The sequence below is a fragment of the Camelus ferus genome, chromosome 16, assembly GCF_009834535.1.
Source record: "Camelus ferus isolate YT-003-E chromosome 16, BCGSAC_Cfer_1.0, whole genome shotgun sequence".
NCBI lineage: Eukaryota > Metazoa > Chordata > Mammalia > Artiodactyla > Camelidae > Camelus > Camelus ferus.
This window is the reverse complement of record NC_045711.1, coordinates 34,852,036-34,874,186: the sequence shown is the minus strand read 5'-3', so window position 1 is coordinate 34,874,186 and position 22,151 is coordinate 34,852,036. Positions and strand designations below refer to the sequence as shown.

Sequence of the window (22,151 nt, the reverse complement as noted above, 5' to 3'; positions counted from 1 at the left end):
GAGGTCAGCAGCAATGGATTAGGGGTGGTTAGAAAGGGGCATGGGGATTTGGGGGAGCGCATCTCTGACTTTTGAGATGAACACACTGGAATCCCTTTCCCCATGTGTCAGCGGGCCTTCTCAGACCCTGGAGGCTGACTCCATTCCTCTCCAGAAGTTGCTGGTTTAACTGTCTTCTTTCCCTACTGGCCACTGCTTTATTCTAGCGCCATCTGCGGTCTGGTCACACAACAGAAGTGAAATGTGGGGACCTTGGGAGAGGAGCGGAAGGTGGTGATGTGAAGGTATGAGGTTTAACAAGCTGTCTTGGTTGTGGAGCAGAGAAGGTTGGAGGCTTCATTCCAGGCAGGTGAGCAGCCTCAGCCTCAGCCTCAGCACCTGAGGACAGGCCAAAATGGTGACTGAAGGGTTGGAGGTGTGGTGAGTGGGGAAGATGTCCCGTCAGGTGTCATGAGGCAAAGGCACCCACAAGTGGAAGCAGCCAGTGAATCTGGCAGAGATGGTGAGAGAAGAGGGTGCTGAGATCTTTCCAGCCTAGAAAGAGGAGGGAATTCCCAGGAATCCCTGGACTGACTGGGATAGCAAAAGCTTGGCTAGTGTGAATCCGGTAGGATGTCAACTTTTAGATTTTTATCCTCTCCATGTGGTGCAGTGTGTTCTGTGATTAGAGGAGAATCTGAATTCCATAAAGGTCTGAAAGAACCCCTTCCCACGGTTGGCTGGATTCTCTGGCTCCTCAGCCATACAGGATCAGAGCGAACACCCCTACTGGGGCTATGGAGCCACTGGGTGTGAACGCTGGGTCCTGCCGCTTCCTGTGGGTGTTGTTTTGTGCCAGATGACTCCTAGCATTCCTTCCAGCTCTGAGGGGCTCCTTTCCCCCAGGTGCCAGCCCTACGTAGGGCCTGGGCCCCTTTCAGGCCCATAGGTGGTCCCACTTCACTGCCTCTAGGGTCTAAACTCATTCACTGGCACCTCAGGTCCTGGCCTTCTCTCTCTTGGCTCCTTGGGATTTGGTGTTTGAGCCACACAAATGTCCCAGAAATGCCCTTACTCTTCTTTGTCTCTTATAAAGATCCAACTCAGAGCATAGCCCTTCGAGGTCTTACAGATTATCTGAGCCATCCTGCTCTGTGTCCTCCTTCACTTTGTCTCCCTGTCTCCCCCAGGAGGGTCTGTGAGCTGGCTGGTCCTCTGTTCCTGTGTATTTGGCCTGTCCATTCAATTGTACTCTCCTCCAAGTTGAGGACCATGACACTGTCTTGTGCCCAGCCCATGTGGAGCACATAGTGGGTGCTGAATAAATGCATTCTGCTCAAATGAACTGCTTATCACCAGCAGGTGGGACCTAGACAGGGTAGCAAAATAGCAACAGTACAGAATTTGGGATCAGAAAGACGGGGGTCAAACCCCACCACTTACTGACTTATGGTCCCATGTCTGATCCTCAGTGTCCTCATCTGTAAAGAGACAATATTTACCTCCCAGGGCTGTTGAGAGGATTCACTGAAATGCCACTGATGCTTTGCAAACTGGAAGGTGCTAGAATGTGTGTCATCTACCCCGACCTCTCTTGGAAGAAGCCCTGAACTCATGTGCCCTGTTTCACACGCAAATTCCTCCAGCCCTCAGATGGAGGTCTCCCCCCTCCCCACCTGCCCCAAGAAGGCCCTGAGTGTGGGTCTAGCCTTGTCTGAGAAACAGAGTAGTAAACCTCAAATGTGGAAGATCCATGACAACATTCAAAAGAAAAAAGATCAGTAGGTGGAGGCTGCAGGATTTGAATTCACAGGGCTGTAAATCCAGAGAGCAACCTGAGTAGCAGGACAGACCTGAGTGTTCCCTCCGCCTCAGCCTGACATCAGCATGTTCCGTACAGACCTTGTCCTAATAAATATCTCACCTCATTTTTTTATTGGCCATCTCAGCACCACCATTTCCTAGCTGTGTGACCCCAGACAAGTCACTTAGCCTCTCTGAACCCATGTCATTCACATGTTAAATGGGGATAATAATAACCTCACAGGCTTCTTTGGTAAATTGAAAGATATATTCTATGTAAAGTGCTTTACATGGTTCCTGGCACTAGTCAGGGCTTAATAAATGTTAGCTATTATTAGTAATAATAATAACCATTCTAAGTGCCCTAGTAAATTGAGGGAACCTTCACTACCTTACTTTCACAGTTCAGTAAGTTACTTCCTCATGACCTTATTAACCACTCTACCCAAATAAATACACTCACATTATCTTATGCGCCATTGGCTATGCACCTGTAAAAGCCTTACCCTTTATTTCACTTACAGCTCTATGTGTCCCCATTACCGTAGCCCCCTCTGTGTTTTGTGGGCACCTCCTCCTGTTTATGGTACTCAGACCTTCTCATAGCCAGGTGATTCCTGTGGGAAACTTACCCGGAGCTATATGCTTTGATATTTTGCCCCTCCTGCTGAACACACATCTTATTTGTAGAGAAATTGGTAAGTTTTATTTTTCACTTTAAATGTTTGCTGTGTGCGTGAGAGAGATTTTATCTTTTCTGTCCAAGCTGTGTTTCCCTCAGAAGAAACATTTTTGTAATGGATGTGATTAGAACACAGGACGGAAAATATAGAGACGCCCTGTGGCACCAGCACTCGTCGGGGGGTGTACCTGGGCTGGTGGGACAACGGTGTGTGAAGTGAACAGAAGAGAGGGAGCGGGAAATGAGGACAGAGCGAGAGGAGGTGGGTGGGCAGGAGGACTCCACCATGGACACATCGGGGGAAGAAAGCATTTCTAGTGAGAGATGAGTGGGGTACTTGAAATCCTAGACAAAAACAAAGTAGCTGAGGGCAAGAACCGAGAAAGATGGGGAAGAAACTAGGAGAAAGGACTTGGTACCTTGACCCCCAAGAGTGGTGGCATCCTGCATTTCTGCAGAGAGAATTTCCACTTACTCACAAACATATACCACCCCACTGCAAGGCTAAGAAAAGTAAGTTGGAAATCAGGAAGAGGAGAACATAGGGGCAGAAAAACCAGTGGATACAGGACGGAAGGCTTGGGCAGGGGACTATCAGGCTAGGCTGTAGGAGGATATGATTTCTTTTGAAATACACTTTCTACCTTTTTTCCAGTGCATGTTAGCATGTGTTTTGTAAGGCACCTACAATATGAGCACGTGGCTGGCCGGCGCGTGATTTAGACCTAAGTGTGTGTAAATGGAGGGGCATGCCCAAACACTTTTTACTGATGTGTTGCTGGATCAAAAAAGTTTTGCTTCTGTGGCGGTGAAGATGGAGGTTTGTTGAAAGGCCAGGAGAGAGATGAGGAGGGCTACCTCATGAGAGGAAGTGGACAAGCTGTGGTTGGAAAGGATGGATTGGTGCCGGGAGCAAGAGGAGGTGAGGCCTCTGGGATGGCAGAGGACTGATGAGGCCCCCACCCCGTCCCCCTGTGACCATGGGCAGGTTCTGAGCCTTATCTGTGATCGAGGACAGTGTTTCTCCATCTTGCCTCCTTCTCTTGTAATGGAGGAAGGGAGGCCACCACAGAGAAGAACCCAGACCAATTAAATCCATGTTCTGGGAATGTGGCCTGGCATCGGTAGTTTTAAGCTTCCCTGGGGCCATTTGCAGCCCGAGTTGAGAACCAATGACCCGCCCCTCTGAGTGCTGGAACGTTTAGAGGTCCTGCAGGGGTCTGCAGTGGACCCGAATACAGCTCCTAATAGGTGCTGAGTAGACGCTTGCAAAACTCGGGCGCCTGCGGCGAGGAGGCCCTTGAGAAGAAGGGACGGGGTAGAGGGGAGGGGCAGTGAATGCAAGGACCCTGCAGAGGGATTGGAGGCAGGACTCCGGGGTGATGAATTTGGAGGGGCGCAGAGGACGATGTTGAGGCTCGCTCGGGCTGCCTCGCCTGCGGATGGGGATGGGGCCGGGAGGGAGGGGCAGCCACCGCTTTGAACTTGCGTGGAGCCTCCCTAAACAGGAGGGGGGCGGGAAGTCCAGGTGCCGGCAGGGCTTTATTTCACCTGCGCATGCTCAGCGCCGTGTGGGGACCCAGCGCATGGAGGCGATCCTGGGAATGCGGGGGAAATACCCGCCTTGAAAGGCAGGGAGAGGACGGTGCCCTGAGCGCCGAGCGATTACGCAGCGCCGCCCGGCCGGCCGGCCCCGCCACCAGCTCCCGCTGTAGCTCTTGCCCCGGGCGCACCTGCCGCTACCCAGCCGGTCTCAGCCCAGCGGGTCCGAGACTGGTCCATCCTCCGTGCTCGTGCGACAAAGGCAGGGTGCGAACCCTGCGTGGGTTGTGTCCAGAAGTCCCCACCAGGTGGTTGGAGTTTATGTTCCTTCTAGGTTTTATTATGAAAAATGTTAATCAAGAAAACGGAAAAAACAATACAAAGAGCACGCATATGCACGCCTCCTACTTCAGCTGATTTACATTGTGCCCTAATTGCTACTCCCTTCCTTCTCTCTCCTCCCTCCCCACCCTCCACACAGTTTGGTTTCATTCAAAGTAAGTTATAGTCATGACTCTTCACCCCTGCCTTTCCAAAATGTGAGGATGACCTACATGACCACATACAATTATCACACTTAAAAAATTGTTAATGATGACTAACGACTTAGATTTCCTCAGTTATCCTCAAAATGCCTGCATGGCTAGGATTTTCAAACCAAGTTCCAGTTATTTGATTGTTATGTCTCATAAGTTTATTTTAATCTAAAACATCCCTCCTCTCCTTCCCCTGAAAACACACACACACTTTTTAAAAGTGACTAGGACTTTTGGAGAATTTAGGCCTGTAGCCTTATGAATTTGTCTGGTTGCTTCCCTATAGTGTCATTTGGTCTGTTCCTCTATCCCTGAAAGTTACTTCTAAAGGCTTGCAGAGATTCAGGTTAAACATCTTTGGCCAGAGAACTTTCTAGATTATGCTGGGTACTTCGTATTGCATCATCTCATACTGTGCTATTGTCACACTCTGAGGGAGGTTTTTAATGATCCAGTTTCCTGGACTCCTCCCCAGAGAATCTGACTCAGCACGGCTGGCTTTGGAACCCAGCTGTCTGTATTTTTCAAAACCACCCCCAAGTGATCTGAGCACCATAGTGCCATGGCCTGCATCCCTGACTAGCAGCCAGTTAGTGAATCCATGTTCTTGGTCTTTGGAAGGGCATGGCATTTAGTGGAAAAACAGAGTCAATGGACAATTCAATGGAATGTGTTTAAGGTTCCCCCTGAGGTATATATAAGAGCTGGGAAATGCCCAAAGAGAACAGCTGAAACTGGACACATTAAGAGGTGATTTTAAAATTGGACCTTGATGGATAGATAGGAGCCCAAAGTGAATAAAAGGGCTGGGCAGGCTGTGTCTTGTCTTTTACCAGAACTGGGCTCGAAGGGTTCACTTTAGCAGTCTAGGAACCCAGGAAGATCCCAGCTGGGGAACCAGCAGACTTGGCTTCTTAGAAGAAGCAACCTAACCCTGTAAGGCCTTCATTTTTCTATCTGTAAAGTGGGAAACTAACTCCTGCCTGATATAACTTAAGGCTGAAGGAGTTGGGAAGGGGAGACTAAAATGAGCTGAAGATGCAAATACGGTTTAGTAAAAGTTTAACTTAGAATTCTGACCAGTGGAGTGGGAGGTGAAGAAACAAATGGCAGAGACCCAGGTGTGAAAGATGTCCAAGCTGAACTCATCTTCAAGGCCCAGCTCAAAGGTCACTTTGGAAGATGTATCCCTTGCTATTTTCAGTGACCCTCCCCTCGGCACTCCCATTCCTTGTGGTGACCACCCCAGAGGGGACTTCTTACACTCTGCCACTGGCCGAGGTCACCTGAAGGGATGTCTCCCTGGCTCTAGGGTGGGGCCCTCTGAGGGGGGTGGAGGCTGTCTCTATACACATCTGGCACATGATACACATGTCCTGAATGAAGCCCCAGCCTGCAGACTGGAACCTTCGAGAAGGAACTGTGTCGTGCAAGAGAGGCAGAGTTCTGGCTGGGTGGTCACAAGGCCTGGGCTGTACCCGCTGCACTGCCCTCAGCCGTGGAAGTGCCCTGGGCAAGTCGCATTGCTTCCCTGGGCTTAGTCTGGAACAGGACTAGACAATGCCCAGGGTCCCACGATTTGGACATTTTTGAGGCCTGATATTGTGATAGAATAACTAACACCTGTGACTGTTCCCAGGATGCTTCTGAAGCCTTTCCAGGGCATCTTATGTCCCACCTGCCACATGCATCCTTCAAATAGCAAGAGACTGGCAGGAGAACCTTGTTGCACAGACACATTCCCAGGCTTTTATCAAGCATCTGCCTTGTATTCAGTGAGCAACCCCACGCCAGAGACACCTAGTCCCACCATGGTTTCTAGAAGGCCCAGCATCTCTCAAGTTGATAAGACTGGACTCTTTTGGAGGAAACCCAAATGAGTTGTGACCCCCAAGCTAGTCGTTGAATGTCTTCAGATCCCAATTGCCTTATCTGTAAAACATGATCATGACCACCATCTGCGTGTCCGGAGGCAGAGGCTGGGCCGCAGATCCCAGCTCTGTGGGGTCAGAACTGGACTGAATAGTGTGACCTCATTTGGGCTCCCCTGTGAGTTCCCAGCTGCTCCGCAAAGCAAGTGAACTTGGAAGCGTTTCCCCCTGTGGCCACCTGGAAACATTTGTCCATCTAGGGTCTTGGTGCCCCTCAGGAGACCTTTGGGAGTCTGAGGAGTGGCACTGGGCCACCTTTCACTTCTCTCTGGACACCCACCTGGGCTCCAGCCGTCCTCCCAGGCTAATACCTGCCTGAAGGAAGGAAGATGTCCAGAGCTCACATGTCCTCTCAGTGCTGAGGGAGGACACAGCCCTGAGGACCCAAGCTGGAGCTGCTGACAGGCCAGAGAGGCAGGAACCCCCTCTGCCATTCTCCTGCCTTCTCTGCCCCCTTACCCCTCCACTTCTGGAAGGCCTCTTGTCCCCCTGCTTCCTCCCAGTTCTCACCCTCCTTTCCTCCTCCAGGTCTGACCATCCAGCTCTGTGCCCCGCCCCCCCAACCCAGTTTGGCTGAAGTGGGTGATCCCTTTCTCCCTCCCCTTCTTCACTCTGATTAACTCTACTTTTCTATGAAATTGAGGGGGGGGGAACCTCATGCTCACAACACAACAAAAAACAGGTTTAAACATTTTACAGGTTTCAACATTTTTCAAGCCGCCTTGTCACATCTTATCAGATCAGCCAGGAGCCTCAGGCCAGGCGCTCTGGGAGCTGCTTTGGAGAACAGAAGCTGTAACATTCCAGCCGAGGCGCTGCCCCGCCCTCCCTACCCCTTTCTTCCCTTCCCCTCCCCTCTTCTCCCCAAAGTAACAACCCACAAGGCTCCCGGGTAGAGCAGCGCAGGGCCAGCTCCTTGCCCCTCTGACTGGGAAAGACCCTTGGCTTTGAGTGTCCGTCCACAGTCTTCTCTTCCTCCCAGAGCTGTGGCCCCTCTGGGCTCTCAGGTAGTCTGAGATGCCCAATTGGTCCTGAAAGGTGACTTCTAGAAGTTGGGGAGCAGAGGGAAGTTGTCAGAGCCACTCACAGAATGTAGAAGTGGCCACTTGGCCAGGAGGTTCCCAAATTGTGTTGGAGAGTTTAGGGAGGGAGGAAAAGGTGCAGAGACACCCCCAAACTGGCTCCCATCCATGGCCAGTCCTCAGGGGCTGCTGCCAATGGGAGGGAATTACTTTTTATTTTGGTTTCATTTTTAAGGGCAATGTGTGGGTTGTGTCACCCACAGCAATGGAGACCACTGGTCTGGAATACCCTCCCCTCCCCCAATTCCCTCCATTCACACCAGGCTCCCACCTTCTTGTTCCTGCTACACTCATGGTGACCTTAGTCACATAGAACAGGGTGACAGATCCAGGAAGGGCTGATCAAAGTCCAAAGGCCTAGATTTCAGCCAAGACAACCTGAAGGAGAGGCCCAGACCCTGGGTCCCAGGGTGAGAGGAATAAGCTCCCAGATGGGGGTGAGGCTGGGAGGTCCCACCTTGAGCACAGAAAGGGGCCTCCTCATAGAAGGATGTGGCTGTGGATGAAGGTTTAGGATGCATCCAGAGCTCTCACCCATGATGAAAGTGGAAGAGGGAAAGAAAAGAGGAAAGTAAGGGTGTGGTGACCCTGTCCAGTGTGTTGGCTGTGCGCCGCCATGGGGCCCAGAGCAGGAGCACCAGGAGCAAGACAGACCCGGGAGCTTGGTGTCAGTGTTAGCTGAGCCAGGCCTCACCAAACTGCCTGCTGCAGAGTTTCAGGAAAGCCCTTCCCACCTCTTACCCTGAAGTTCTACCTACTCTGGTGCCCTTCCTCCCTCTGCACATGGCATCCAACATCCCCACCAGGAGGCTCCCTCATTGTCTTACCCTTTTCTGTGCCCCCTGGGAGACGAGGCCTCAAGTGTCATTCAGCTACCAGCTCCTGGACAGACTCCCAAATCTGAACATCTAGCCTCTGTCTTGCTCTTGGGCTTCAGCTCTGCGCCTCCTGCACTGTCTGGACATGGGTGCCTGCAGGTCTCAGCAGCCCCACAAACCTCCTCTTTTTTCCCAAAACTGCTTCACCTCTTACATTCTCTTTCTTGGTTGACAGCATCTCCATCTTTCTGGTTGTCCTGGCTCAAAATCTTGGTCATCCTTTCCTCCTTCCCGTTGTTTCCCTGTGACCCACCCTTACTCACTGCTTCCTCTCTACTCCCAAGGCCACTGTCCTGAGATCCACCAGCCCCGCTAACCTAGATTGGAGGTGCTTGGCCCCGGCCTCAGATAGGCTCACCCCAGACCCGTGAAACCTGCCCTCGAGGGATTGTAAGGTGCAGACAGGTCTGCAGCTCTCCTTCTCATGAACTCACCCTGGTATCCTGACTCCTTTCCCAGCCTTTGGTCTCCAGTGCCCACCCTCTGGCCCTGCTCTGCAGTTAGTGTCTAACGTCAATATTCCAAAGCCCAGCTCAGTAAACTTCAGTGGCTGCCCAGGTCACCAGAATAAAGCTTGGTACTCAGGTCCCCCTTTCCCTCCTCTGCTCCTTTGTGAGGTCCCTAGACTCCAGCTAGGGCAGACCCGCTGCTGTTCCCTCTCCCACCTCTTATCTGGGGCTATTCCCTGCCATGCCTGCTCCTCCGTCGCACCCTGGTCCCCACTGACTGGCACCTGCTCGTCTCTCTCTTCCAGGATACCCTTGCTCTCTGACAGGATGGTTACTTGGGTTGTAAGCTACAGGTGCCTGGGGACCCTCTCACTCATTCGTGGGACACACAGCACCCAGGCCTAGTAGGTGCTAGAGAAATGCTTGTTGGCCTGTAATTGACAGATGCCTCCTGGTCTGGGCGCCCCTTGGGTGTGGCTTAATTCATCTCCCTGTTCCCAGTGCTTGGCGCTCTGCCGGATTCAGTCATCACTTAAATGTGTGTTGAGTGAATAGACAGGGAATGAATTTGACCTGCTCTTCCAAGGGCCGGCACCTCCATTCACTTTACTTATCTATTGCCCTCAGGGGCCCCAGGCTGGATGGCTGGGATTGAGTCAAGATGGGAAGCCCAGCAGGAGGCCTCCCTGTGGTGTTGGGGAACTGCCCTCACCGGCTCACAAGCTCTCGCAGTTGCTCCCTCATTGACTCCTGGGCCTGGGTCCCAGCTCAGGGCATGGACCTTTCTACCCTCACCCTTCCCTTCCTATGTATAAACAAGGGCAGCCCCCTAGCATTGCTGGAGACACGGGAGAACCGGACGGCCCATCTCTGCCTGCTGAGTGAATGAGCCAGCTGCTGATGGGAAAAGTCCAGAGAGATCTTGATGAAAGGCATCCGCTGGGGCATCTAGGCCTGCTCTGTGGACCATGGGACCATGTGAGCCCTTTGGACTCAGAAGCAACCCCCCCCCCCTTGACTTGCACTGAGACGGGTTCCAGGTTGGGTTGGAAGGGCACAGAGCTGTGCTCAGCACCCATGGGGCCCACACGTGCTCTAGAGGGGATGAGTGGATAGGAGAAGAAAAGCGATGGCTTGTGAATCATGACCGAGGTCCCTCCTCTTGTTTTGTTACAAGCTTCCTGCCTAAGCACCAGGGTTAGTGGCCCTTGCCACTTGGGTTTAAGCTCTTTGGAAGTTCCAGGAGTTGGGTGCACCAGGGCCCACCAGACACTGCCCCTGCCCCTCTGAGTGCGTGTGCTCCTGAACTTGTCAGCCTCTCCTCATGATGTACACCACCCCTGAGTGGCCTCCTGAGCTAAGTAGAAAGGTAGTGGTCTTGAGTTCCAAGGCCAATGCTTAGATTTTTACTTTCTGCACATTTTCAAGACATTCCCCTCCTGGAATTTTCCATCTTGCCCTAGGCCAGAGTGGGGCCCCTCTGGACCCAGGAACAGGAAGGGTATCTGTCCAGTACTGTCCAGGAGCCAGCAGGTGGAGCACCAAGCATTGGGCTCTTATAGGGTTTCCAGAAACATGATGGTCACTGCAGGAGAGAGACAAATGAGGACAAGGGAGGTGGCTCTGACTTCTCCCCCTTTCTATCTCTCTCCCTCCCTCTCAGAACCAATGTGAGTCAATTTAAGAGACACCGGTTCTTTGGGTCAGAATCTTAAGGTGCCCTGTCTGGGGCTAGCAGAGATACTTGGGCCTTGTTATGGAAAAAGATGAGGGCAAGGGGACCATGACTCCAAGAAGGGCATGACTAGGGGAGGCTTGGCCATGGAGCTCACCCCAAGACCGGAGGGAGGAGGTGGGGACGCTACAGCCTTTCCCTGGGCCGCACCCTTGGATCCATCTTCCACAGCCCCACCCACACATGGCTTTGTGACCTGGGGAAATAACAGACCCTCTCCAGGCCTCAGTGTTCCCATCTAGAGGAGGAAGGGATTACACTAGACCAGTGATTCTTGGATTGCATTCTGCAGAGGGGCTGTGGGTTGGGGTGGGGGCTCTGGGCCCCTGCCTTATTCCCCTCACTAACGTAACTATTTTTAAGTGTACATTTCAGTGGTATCAAGTAAGTTTGCAATGTTGTCCAATCATCACCACTATCTGTTTCCAGAATTTTTCACCATCCCAAACAGAAACTCTATACCTACTAAGCTATAACTTCACCTCTCCCTCCCAGCCTCCTGGCTACCTCTGATCTCTTTTCTGTCGGTGTGAGTTTGTCTATTCTTGGTACCTCATATAACTGAAATTATACTTTATCTGTCCGTCTGTGTCTGGCTTGTTTCACTTAGTATATGATGTTGTCAAGTTTCATCCACGTTGTAGCCTGTTTCAAGGGTCATTCCTTTTTGTGGCTGAATATATTCCGTTTTAAGGATAGACCGCATTTTGTTATCCATTCATCTGCTGACGGACACTCAGGTTATTTCCACCTTTTGGCTGTTGTGAACAGCGCCGCCATGAAGCCTTCTGTACAGGGATCCGGTTGAGTTCCTGCTTTCAGTTCTCCCGGTCTATCCCCAGGAGTGGAATTGCTGGGCCATGTGGTGATTCTGTGTTTAGCTTTTTGAGGAAGTCCCCCTTTTTATCTGTTTTATATACAGGGGGCAGGGGGGAGGATGTATATTTGGAAAAAATGGCTAAAAAATAAGAAACACCCTAAGCTAGATGACTCCTGAGGCCCCTCCAATCTCTAAAATCCTATAACATTGGGAGAGTCCAGGGTTAAAAATGTAGAAAATTTGAGTGCAGGGGAGGCGGTCTGGTTGGGTGCGGGGCTCATTAAGGGGAGAGGGGTGGAGACAGCATGGTTGGTCTCCTTCCCTTCCCGTAACACGCAGTCAGCCTGCAGTCAGCTGGTTGTGGGGCAGGTCGTTGCGAGGTGGGTGGCAGAGTCTGTGGGTCCACAAAGCTACTGTCACCAAACAGAACGCGCTGCATGGAACCCTTGTAGGCATCTCACTACATATTGTGTGGGTAAGTCAACTCAGCATTGAGGCTGACCTGAATCCTTCGGTGAAAAGTTCCATCTCTGCCCTGTACTCATCAAGCAGGCCCACCTCCAGCCCTCTGGAGACAGAAGGGGCTGCGAGTAGAGGTGAATGTCTTGGTGGGGGTGGGAGTCTGATGAGACGGTGCACAGTATTTCAGCCCGGCCTGTTTGGAGGGGGGATTTCATCCTGAGGGGTCATCGTGGAGGTCCCACGAGCACCTGCTGGCACCTGCTGCCCATCTGCCTGGCTGCCGGTGTCTGTCCTCAGCCCAGCTGCCCGGTGGGTGGTTGGGGTGGAGGATGAGCTGTCCTTAGGGGAGGGTGGCAGGATCCTGGGGTCAGGCAGGGCCAGGAGTTGGGTATAAATAACCTCTGCCCAGCTGGGAAGGCCTGGCTTTGCCCTTCTCCCTCCCCCTCACCAGCTGCCGGTGCCAGGCGGGTCCCTACCTCCCTTGGGAGCCCAGCCATTGTCTCAGGTCCTAAACGTAGGAACTTCCTCAGCGGAACCAAGGAGTCTTGTCCTGTGTGTAGGTGGAACCTCCGGATGCCTGGAGGCCTGGGGAGCAGGGCTAAGGGGCTGCAAGATGGAGGAGGTGAGACTGGCCTTTCAGGGAAGGAGTTGTTTTTTTATTCCTTCCTTGGAGAATCAGAGAGTACCTCACACGTGCCTGGCCCTGTGGTCAGCCGAGTGTGCTCATGAGTGTGTGTGTGTGTGTGTGTCTGTGTCTGTCTGTCTGTCTGCTTGGTATAGTGGGAGGTGTTGAGGGAGGATGGGAGGAGACACAGCCTCCATCCTCAGGGAACTCACACTAGCACAGCCAGATGAAATTGGAAACAAATTAGTTCCTAGCCCTTTGAGATAAGAAGGTTTGAATAAGGCAGAGGAAAAACACAGATAGAGAGGTTACTCCTGTCTAGGGGCCCACAAAATCTTTAAAATGGAGGCAACCCAAGAATCGGAGGTTGAAGGATGGGTGAGATGTTTGCTGGGAGCTTAGGCAGTGGAGAGGCACTCTGGGTGGAGGGCTTGGCCTGTGCAGAGACACGGAGGAGTGAACCAGCTGGGCTGCTAGTCGTCCAGCAGACTGGACAAATAACTCAAGGCCACTCACACTTCGGAAGACAATGAGGCTCACGGTGTGACCTCTGTCAGGGGACTATACACTTCAGTAATGGGGACAAGGAGTTGTGAGTCAAGTTAATGCATCTGTGGTGGTGGAATTTCAGATATGAGCATGTGTGGGTAAGGAGGCTCAGGGTCAGGGTGGCAGGGCACGTTTGGGGGAGGGCAGCTATCCTGCAGAAATCAACCCCACAGCCACAGCCTCGTTAGCCCCAACACCAGCCTGTACAGCTAAACCTCCATCCCCAGGGACCCTTGCTAATTACCAGTAGGATGTCTAGATCTGAGCTGAAACCCTTGAATGGAGCATCCTGGAAATGTCCTTATGCCCTTGCCCTTGGGTTATTACCTTTAACACTTGGCCAGATCACTGACATCTGTTCAGCCACCCTGGTTAGGACAGAGCTGCTGGGAAAGGGGCCGGCTTTGCTCTGACCCAAGGCATCCTTCCCAGGGATGGATAGGAAGGGGATCTGAAAATTCTCATGTGTTCTGTCAGGTCAGGGATGGGGAGGGCCAAGGAATGAGGTCGATGACATGGCAGGGGATGAAGTGCTGGGGACAGCCCCTAGACACATGGGGACCACCACAGCCATCATGACTTAAGGGCTTCCTGTGTGTCAGGAGCTCTTTCTTTATCCCTCCCATGATGTCTGTTTTACAGATGGAGAAACTGGGACATGAGAGGTTAAGTAAGTGCTTGAAATCAGCAGGTAGGAAACAGCAGAGCTGGATTTGAACACAGGCAGCCTGGCTCCCGGTTGCACAGCAAGAAGGACACAGGCTTTGGTGGAAAGAACTCATCTCTGAGGCTGGGAGCTGTTCTAGAGGGTATCACTCTTTTGGAGTCAGACAAAGCTATGGTTTGATTCTGGTTCAGCCACTTTCTTGTGTAAGTTGCTGAAGTTCTCTGCCTCAGTTTCCTTATCTGTAAAACACAGATGACAGCACCCACCTCAACAGAACTCTTGTTGAGGATTAAATGACATAACATTTGTGCAGTGCCTGATATATAAGTGCTAAGTAAGTGCTTGTCGTTATGATTGCCAGTGTTGAATGTGACTGCAGAGAGAGGAGGAAATGCTTGGGTCAGAGGAGAGATCGCAGCTGTGCAGGAGGAAGGACTCGCTGTCAGGGCCTGGTGTCCTGCAAGGGAGCACAGGGGACCGTGGCATCTCCCTACTGGGAGATGTTTGGGGAGCAGCTCTGGCCTTTGCAGCCGACCAAACCCTGCCAGCCAGAGACCAGAGCCCAGGCATTCTGCTGCGCTGGGCAGGCCTGCCTGGAGCCCACTCGGGTGGGGGGATTGGTGAAATCAGGGACAGGGAGCCCCGTGGAGGCTGGGATGAGGAGTAGCCTCACCAAGTGGAAATGAAGAGCCAGCCGGCCTCACCTGGCTCTGTAGATCTGGCTGTGTGGCCATGGGCAAGCTGTTTCTGTTGTGGGCCTCTGCTTTTTCATCCGTGTAATGGGCTTTGTGCTCTCTAAAGTCACCTCTAGTAGGTTTTTATTCTGGTCCAGCTTAGCTCTACAGTGCCTGGGCCTGCAGAGATGCCAGCAGGTATAGGGCAAAGGCCAGGAGAGAGTGAGGAAGGAGAATAGGAACAGGGGATTCAGGGAAGGGTAACGGAAATGTTCCCAGGGGCCCTCAGGCCCTGGTGCCAGAGGTGATCATGAGATAGGTCTGCCCGGCTTAGAGTTTGCAGTGGGGCCTGGAGGCCAGGCTGAAGGAGAGTATGGGCACTGCTGGGCCAGTCCATACCTCCAGGGACAGGTGTGGTTGGAGGCACCTGTGGTGGGGAGACTGAGGAGGGCTCTGACCAAAGGAGGGGGACACTGAGGCTGGGCAGTGGGTGCCGGGTCCCTCCATGCTGCTCTGGGATAGTCAGGGACCAGGCCAGGGTATGAAGAGGGGGCAAAGAATCACTATGTTCCTTTAGGAGGGACCCTCAAGGCCCCACACTCAGAACCAGACCCAGGTGGGGGTATGGGGGGCAGCGGCCTCTGCCTGGCTCAGTTCCCCTCTCCAGCTGTCTGCATAGAGGGCTGTGGGTCCCAAATATGAGAGGAGGGAGTGGGACAGGTCTGGCCTTCTTCCCAGGGTGGGCCTCACTCCTCAGCCATCCGTCTCAGGGTGGCCTGATGCTGAGTCATCTGCACTGAACCCTGGCAGGGTCTCCCTCCTAAGTGATTGCAGCGCTGCTGGGGCAGCTGCAGGGCAGGGCTGGGCGTGCTGGTTAAGAGTGTGCTGGATGGCAGCCTGAGCTGGGAGGGAGGCTCAGCTTTGACACTGTACAGTCCTGTAGACTTGGGCAGTTTCCCAGCTCCCCGGCCTCAGTTTCCTATCTATAAAATGGGATGATGACAATGATAATGAAGTTCATACCTCACAGACTTGCTATGAGGTTTCCATAAGGTAGGAGACATGAACACTCAGAACTGGCCCAGCACATAATAAACCATCGGTATTTGATTGTCACCATTATGATGATTATCAGTTTATAACTGTAAACAGGGCAGGAGCAGGAGAAGGCAGCCTGCAAGGCCCTGTTACTTGCTGTGTGTTCATGTGCCCGTGAGGGCTCTGGGCCAACCAGCTCTATCACTCAGGTTCAGTCTTTAGGCCCAGGGTGCAGATGAGCCAGGCCTGCAGTCACTCCTATCCCTCGGGGCCCAGGCAGGCACTGCCCAGAAGGCAGGTGGTACTGGTTTGCCCCGTGCGCTCTGTAGTCAGATGGCCAGGTTCCAAGGAGCAACTCCTTACTAGCTCTGTGGCCTGGGCTGGTTACTCAACCTGTAAGGATAAGCACCTGGAAACAGGGCTGCTAGAATCATCCTCCTGTGTCATAGGGTCATTACAAGGATTAATTGAGGCAAACCCAAGGAAGAGGCCCAGCCCAGTGCCAGGCATGGAGGAATTTAGTCATTAGCCGTTAGGGGTAAGTCAGACCTGCAGGTTGCCCCTTCCTTCTCTTTGAAAGCGCTCAGTGCTCAAGATCTGGAAATGTCTGATAAACGCCACCATCCAAACCCCCAGACCTGGTTCCCCAATCCCTCCCCAGTGGAAAAAATGAGGGTCCAAACTTCTCCCTCTGACAGGGGAGCCCAGAGCTGGCCCACGGTGGAGGGCACCACAGCCCTCCATGTGCTCACCATGAGCACATAGTAAGAGCTATTAAATGGCAGATGTTGGGATCATCCTTGTGTCTGGTCCAGAAAGCTTTTGTGTGCTTTTCCCTGATATGCCCCTGGGGTCTCCTGGACCTTCTTCCCAAGGCTTCTGCCATCACTTTGCATGGGGGACTTGATGGAGGTCACTGCCAGACCAGAGCCTTGGTCAGTGCTGTATAGATAAAGAGAGGAGATGGGCCCTGATGCCCACCTTCTTCCAGTTCACATTGTCCGTGATCACAGGGCTGATCACAAATGGCCTTGAGGTCTACTGAGACCCTTGGATCATTTTGTCAGCTTCTCCCACAAAATGTCATTTCTGCTATTCCTGTGCTGCGGGGGAGAGTGGAAAAAGAGCACCCTGGTTGTATAGTGTTCTAAACTCTCGTTCCTCCTCCTCTTTCCTCTGTTGACTATAAAACCTGAGAGGTTGATAGAATATTGATTGAAAAAATGAGAGACAGAAGAGTGAGGTGATTTGACAAAGGTCACATGGTGTTGGGCGGGGGAAGTTGATCTAAGGTCTTCTCCCTTCTGACTCTGAGCTAACTTTCTTGACGCAAAGCCAAGCTCCAATCTTTGGTGAGAAAAGAGATGGAGCTCCAGAAACTTTAAGGTTGCTGCAAAGATGGTGACAGAGGCCGCTGGTGGGCAAAGGACAGAGGACCTGGGGAAACACTGGGAGGCTCTGGGCTGGTCAGGCATCTTCCCAGGGAAGAGGATGAGGAGCATGGCCGGGGGTGGCCTGTGTGTATGTGCATGTATGTTTATGTGCAGACACACACATATGTGTGCAAGCTCCCTGCTAGGACTGAGGCTTCTCTGCTTTTTCTGAGATGTGAGGGGGGATCAAGCCAGCTCCTGCCATTTTCATCTCTGTAGATTTGTTTTCCTTCTGATATATCATTGGAAGTCTCCATGTGGCCCTAGAAACATAAACTCCCAGCCTGACCGCTTTAATGCCCATCAGGGAAATGGGAAGGCCCCTAATACCATCTTTCCATTTAGGGTTCTTTTCGTAGTGTTGCATTTCCCACACGTGTGCCCCTGGGAGGTTTCTATTGGTCCCCAGGCGTCTGCACAGTAAAAATGCCCAGAGCAGAGGGCTGATTGTCTGGATCAGAATTCTGCCCTTTAGTGGAAATGTACTCCCAAGGTCAAAGGCAGCCCATTCAAGTGCCAGGTTTCTCAGGGCCATGGGTTCAGGGTTCAGGCTCCAGGCTCTCTGTGGCTCTGCTTACCCTGAGTGCTCACAAGGAAGAAATGATATCCACAGTGGGCCATGTGCTTTGTGCTTGCAGTGCCACTGCCTTCTGTCTGCCCGCAGGTCCCTGGCCCTGGGCCAGCAGTACACGTCCCTGGGCTCACAGCCCCTGCTCTGTGGCTCCATCCCAGGCCTGGTCCCCAAGCAACTGCGCTTCTGCCGCAATTACATCGAAATCATGCCCAGTGTGGCTGAGGGTGTGAAGCTGGGCATCCAGGAGTGCCAGCACCAGTTCCGAGGCCGCCGCTGGAACTGCACCACCATTGACGACAGCCTGGCCATCTTCGGGCCCGTCCTCGACAAAGGTACTATTTCGGGGCTGGGTGGGAGCGGGCAGAGGGGCTGGGTTGGGGGATGTCACTCCTCCACATCAGGGTGCCTCAGCTCTGACCCCAGGCCCCCCAGGAGAGGGCAGTAAAGCTGGTCACAACCTGCAGCCTCCAGAGAAAGTGGGCCAGGTCCCTCTCTGCAGTGACCTGGGCTTCACCCCTGCTGCCACACCTTCCCCAGGTGCTGCTGGGGGCTGGGTGGCCTTGAGCATCTAAGATCTGAGGGCAGGCTAGAAGGCTGCCACCTTCCTGCCATCCTGGCTGGCACAGTGGGTGGCCCCAGGCTTTGATGTGAACTTTTGTGATGTTTTCCCCCAATGCCATGTTAAATGGTATGCAAATCTAGCTGGGGGAGAGGGGTGAGAGCATTGCCACCCTTAGGTCCCTCTCATATAGAAAATTCTGGAGCTGAGGAAGCTGCCCAGTGCTGGTGGCATTGCATTGCCCCCAGGTGCTTCCATGTGAAGTTTCTGCTGGTCCGCATGCAAGCTGGGCATGCCCATGGATTGTAGTGGGGTTAGAGGGTGTACTGGCCTCTGGGTAACTCTCAAGCCATCTTGCAACCTGAGAGTCTCACTACTGTGCCTCACATGAGTGGGGTTCACATAACTTGTCTCTGGAACATGAAGGCACTGGGAGGATGAGGGGGGCAACTGCTTCCAAGAAGGGGACTTTGGGGCTGGCGAGTTCTGGGCTGAAGATGGGCAACTCTTTGAGCAATTACAGTGTCTAGGAATGTAATGATCCTAGCTCCTAGGAGCTGCCATTCCTTTTCTGCAGCAGCTTGAACCCTTCAGGCCATCATCAGGGCTTTGGCACCCAAATAGGTGAGCCCTGCTTTTCCTACTTTTAAAAGAGCTGCATTTACAGCTACAAAGAAAATCTGAGCGTCAGCCGGACCTAGGGAAGGGTTGAGAAGGGAGTGCCGGGGGAATAAGTAGGGGGACGCCAACCCCCGATTTTAGAGGGCAGTCCCCCTTTACTTGCGCCTCAGGTGCGTGGGGTGTAAGTCTGACCTATAGGCTATTGTCATGGGACAGAAGGGCAATTAGCGAATCAATGGATGATGATTCTGTTTACGCTTCTATTACCAAAGCTAATTATTCCTTGTTTACATAAAAGGGTTGGCCTCTAATTGGGGCCAAGTGGCGGCGGTTTGCATTTCAAACCTGATCTTGCTGGTGTGTCAGTCTCACCGCCTTCCGGTGCCCCACCTCGGGCCAGGTAGCGCTTAATCAAACAGCCTGGCGTCTAGACGCGCTCCCCAAAGCAAGACTCACCTTCTGATTGCTCTTCCCTGCGCAGGACAGTAGCCTGTGAAAACTAGGTCTCTGAACTTATTATCCCTTCACGTCTGTGTTTAACGTTTTAAATAATCGTTGTAGGTTCTGTGACTTGCTTTCATCTCTAAATTTCAAGCGGGCAGTTTTGAGCTGGGGGAGGTGGGTAAGATGTCACAGACACTGGGAATTTGAAGGAAGCTAAGCGGCCTGTGGGAAGAGCCCCCCCGTGCACTCGCGCTCCGCCTCTGGCGAGTGCCCCCCCCCACGCCCCCTCCCCGCTGTGTGGGCCTCCAGGGGTGATCTCTGCCCACCACTTCGAGACCCAGGGTAGCAGGAAGGCAGTCTGTTCTGGGGAGCGCATCCTCCGTGGGGATGACGCCGGGGACCGACTCCCCAGGGCTGGCCCGCCGGGGCGGGGCTGCACCTGGGCACGGGGGGCTCGGGGGTCGGCGGCCGGAAGGAGAGAGGCCGGGACGGCAGGGCGCGGGCGGTCCGAGATCGCGGTCCCCGAGCGGGGCGGGGAGGGGGCGGGCGGCCAGAGGGGCTTAGGCGGCTTGAAAGGGGCCCGAGGGCCGCCCCCCACCGCGCGGCCCGGCCCGCGCCCGCTGCGGCCACCGCGCCATTCACACGCCCTCTGGCCATTCGGCGCGGCGCGGGGGCGGGGGGCGCCGCTTCAATGGGGATTTCGCGGCCGGCGCCGGGGCCGGGGGCGCGGCCCGGCCGCGGGAGCCGCCCGTTGCTACGCGGTGGCGGCCGGCCCGGCGGCCCGGGCCCGGCGGCCGCATTATGCGGGTAATGCGGTGTGACACCGAGCGAACAAAGGCGGATTGAGCGGCCCAGCGGGCCCCGCCGGACGGGGACCGGCACAGCGGGGCTGTCAGCGCCGCTCCCAGGCTAATCCCCGCCCCGCCCCCGCCGCCCCCGCCGCCCCCGCCGCCCCCGCGTCCCCGGGGCTGGGAACCGAGCGCGGCCCCGGCCCGGGCGCCGTCGTCTCCAGCCGCGAGAGGCCGCGGGCTGGCCGGAAACGAGGCACTCGCCCTCGGCGCCCCCGCCCCCGGGCGCTGATGGGTGGGCAGCCCGGGCCGGGTTCGGAGCCCGGGCCGGGTTCGGAGCCCGGTCGCAGCGCCTCAGGCCTCGGCCGCCCCTGTGGCAGTCGGCCCTGGCTGCACGGGTCCAGGGCCCTGGCCGGGTCTGCTCCCACTCTCCTCCAGCCAGCCCGGGAAGGGAGACGGGGCCCTCGTCTGCAGGTGGCCCACGAGGACCCTGGGGGTTCTAAAGAGGCAGCAATGGCTACGAGGGGTTACCAGGCTCCCTCGTCTGCCGGGCTGCCATCTCCCTCTGCGCTCAGGACCAGAGCCACAGCCCTGGAAAGGAGGCATCTAGGCCAGGCCGGTGCTTTGCAACCTGCGTGGCCTTGGGCAGGTCACCTCCCTGCTTTGGGTTCCTCACTTGTAAGGAGAGAGATGGTTGGACTGCAGGTCTTTCAGGCCTTTGCCTCCCTAGTCGTCAATGTCTGAATCTGCAGAATGGGCCTGTAATAAGACTTTCTGCCTCGTTGAGGCAAGAGGATTAAATGGGACAAAGCACATGAAGGGCAGAATCTGGTGCATACCCAGAGGTGGTCATCATTATAATGAGGCTGAGGACACACGTGAGAATCTCTTGTTTTCCTTTGTTGAACCCTGGGGCAGAAGTAAGTGTAGTGCCCCGTGTCCCTCCATCCTCCCCGGAGGGGCCTGGCCTTCCCAGTCCAAAACCTTGGCTTTGTCTGGGTGGAGGACAGGAGGATGGGAAAGGGGAGGCTGAGATGCTGACCACAGCCCTCTTGGTCAGGAACTCTGGTGGCAGAGGGAGATTGTACCCATTTTATGAAGAGGGTAACTGAGGCTCAGAAAAGGAAAGAGTCTGCCCAAGTGCATCCAGGTAGAGCATGGGTGGAGTTGGGTAGGTTTAGGCTGTAGGTTCCCAGACCTCCCTCCCCACAGACCTCAGGCGCTCTCAGGAGTAGGAGGGCCCAGGCCCCTCCCAGGGTCTCCAGTTGGGAAGGTGGAGGGCAGGGGGGCCTGGGTCATGACAGCTCAGGGCCACATTATCTCTTAAGCAACCTGCCAGAGCTGTCATTTCTACCCCCATTTCTAACAGGCTCTGGTCTGCTGGTGTTAAAGCCCTGGGTTAACCAGCAGCCCTGGGCCTCAGTTTACTCATCTGTAAAGTGGGGAAGCCCACTAGGGGCTGGGCCAGAAAAAAGAGGGAAAGGCATCTTGGTTCCTTCCTTTTCCCTTGGGGCTGGTGAGCCCTTCTTCTCAGCTGAGGAAGTTGAGGCAGAGTGGCTGCATCTCAGGACCCGGCCTGAGCAGTGCCTGCCCACGTCCTCCCCACAGCCACCCGCGAATCAGCCTTTGTGCATGCCATCGCCTCAGCCGGGGTGGCCTTTGCTGTCACACGCTCCTGTGCCGAGGGCACCTCCACCATCTGTGGCTGTGATTCGCATCATAAGGGGCCGCCTGGAGAGGGCTGGAAGTGGGGCGGCTGCAGTGAGGACGCCGACTTCGGGGTGCTCGTGTCTCGGGAGTTTGCCGACGCACGCGAGAACAGGCCGGATGCCCGCTCGGCTATGAACAAGCACAACAACGAGGCTGGCCGCACGGTGAGCTGCGGCCGCCCTCACCCGGACCCTGCCCCTGCCCTGCCCCTCCCGGTGGCCCTTGTGCATTCTGGGCTCCCTGCTGTCTTTCCTTCTCATTTCTCCTTGGACTGTTCCGGGTCCCCACCTGAAATCCACCCCAGGGATGCGTCAGCCTAGGAGTGTGGTGCCCCATGGAGCAGGTACCCACCAGCCCATCCTGTGCACTTCAGCTTCCTGTGTAGGGCTGTGAGACTTGTGGACCTGGCTTTGAATTCAGCGCCCATCCCTTCCTATGATTGTTTCTTTCACCTAGGGAAAGTCACTTAAGCTCCCAGCCTCAGTTTCCCCATTTGTTAAACAGGAATTACAATCCTTATTTCCAGGGCTTTGAGAAATGGATGTGATTTCTGCCAGTGCTTAGGGTGTG

General features: G+C 54.3%; 1 protein-coding gene across 2 annotated transcripts in view; it reads left to right on the top strand.

The window, feature by feature from the left end:
• WNT3 (Wnt family member 3) overlaps positions 1-22,151 on the top strand; it is a 46,770-nt gene that overhangs the window by 18,277 nt on the left and 6,342 nt on the right. For both annotated transcript variants that reach the window (XM_032457185.1, XM_006194418.2), the window contains exons 2-3: positions 17,550-17,791; positions 21,480-21,745. In XM_032457185.1, the coding sequence (XP_032313076.1) occupies positions 17,550-17,791; positions 21,480-21,745 (508 nt within the window). The remainder of the gene's footprint in view (positions 1-17,549; positions 17,792-21,479; positions 21,746-22,151) is intronic.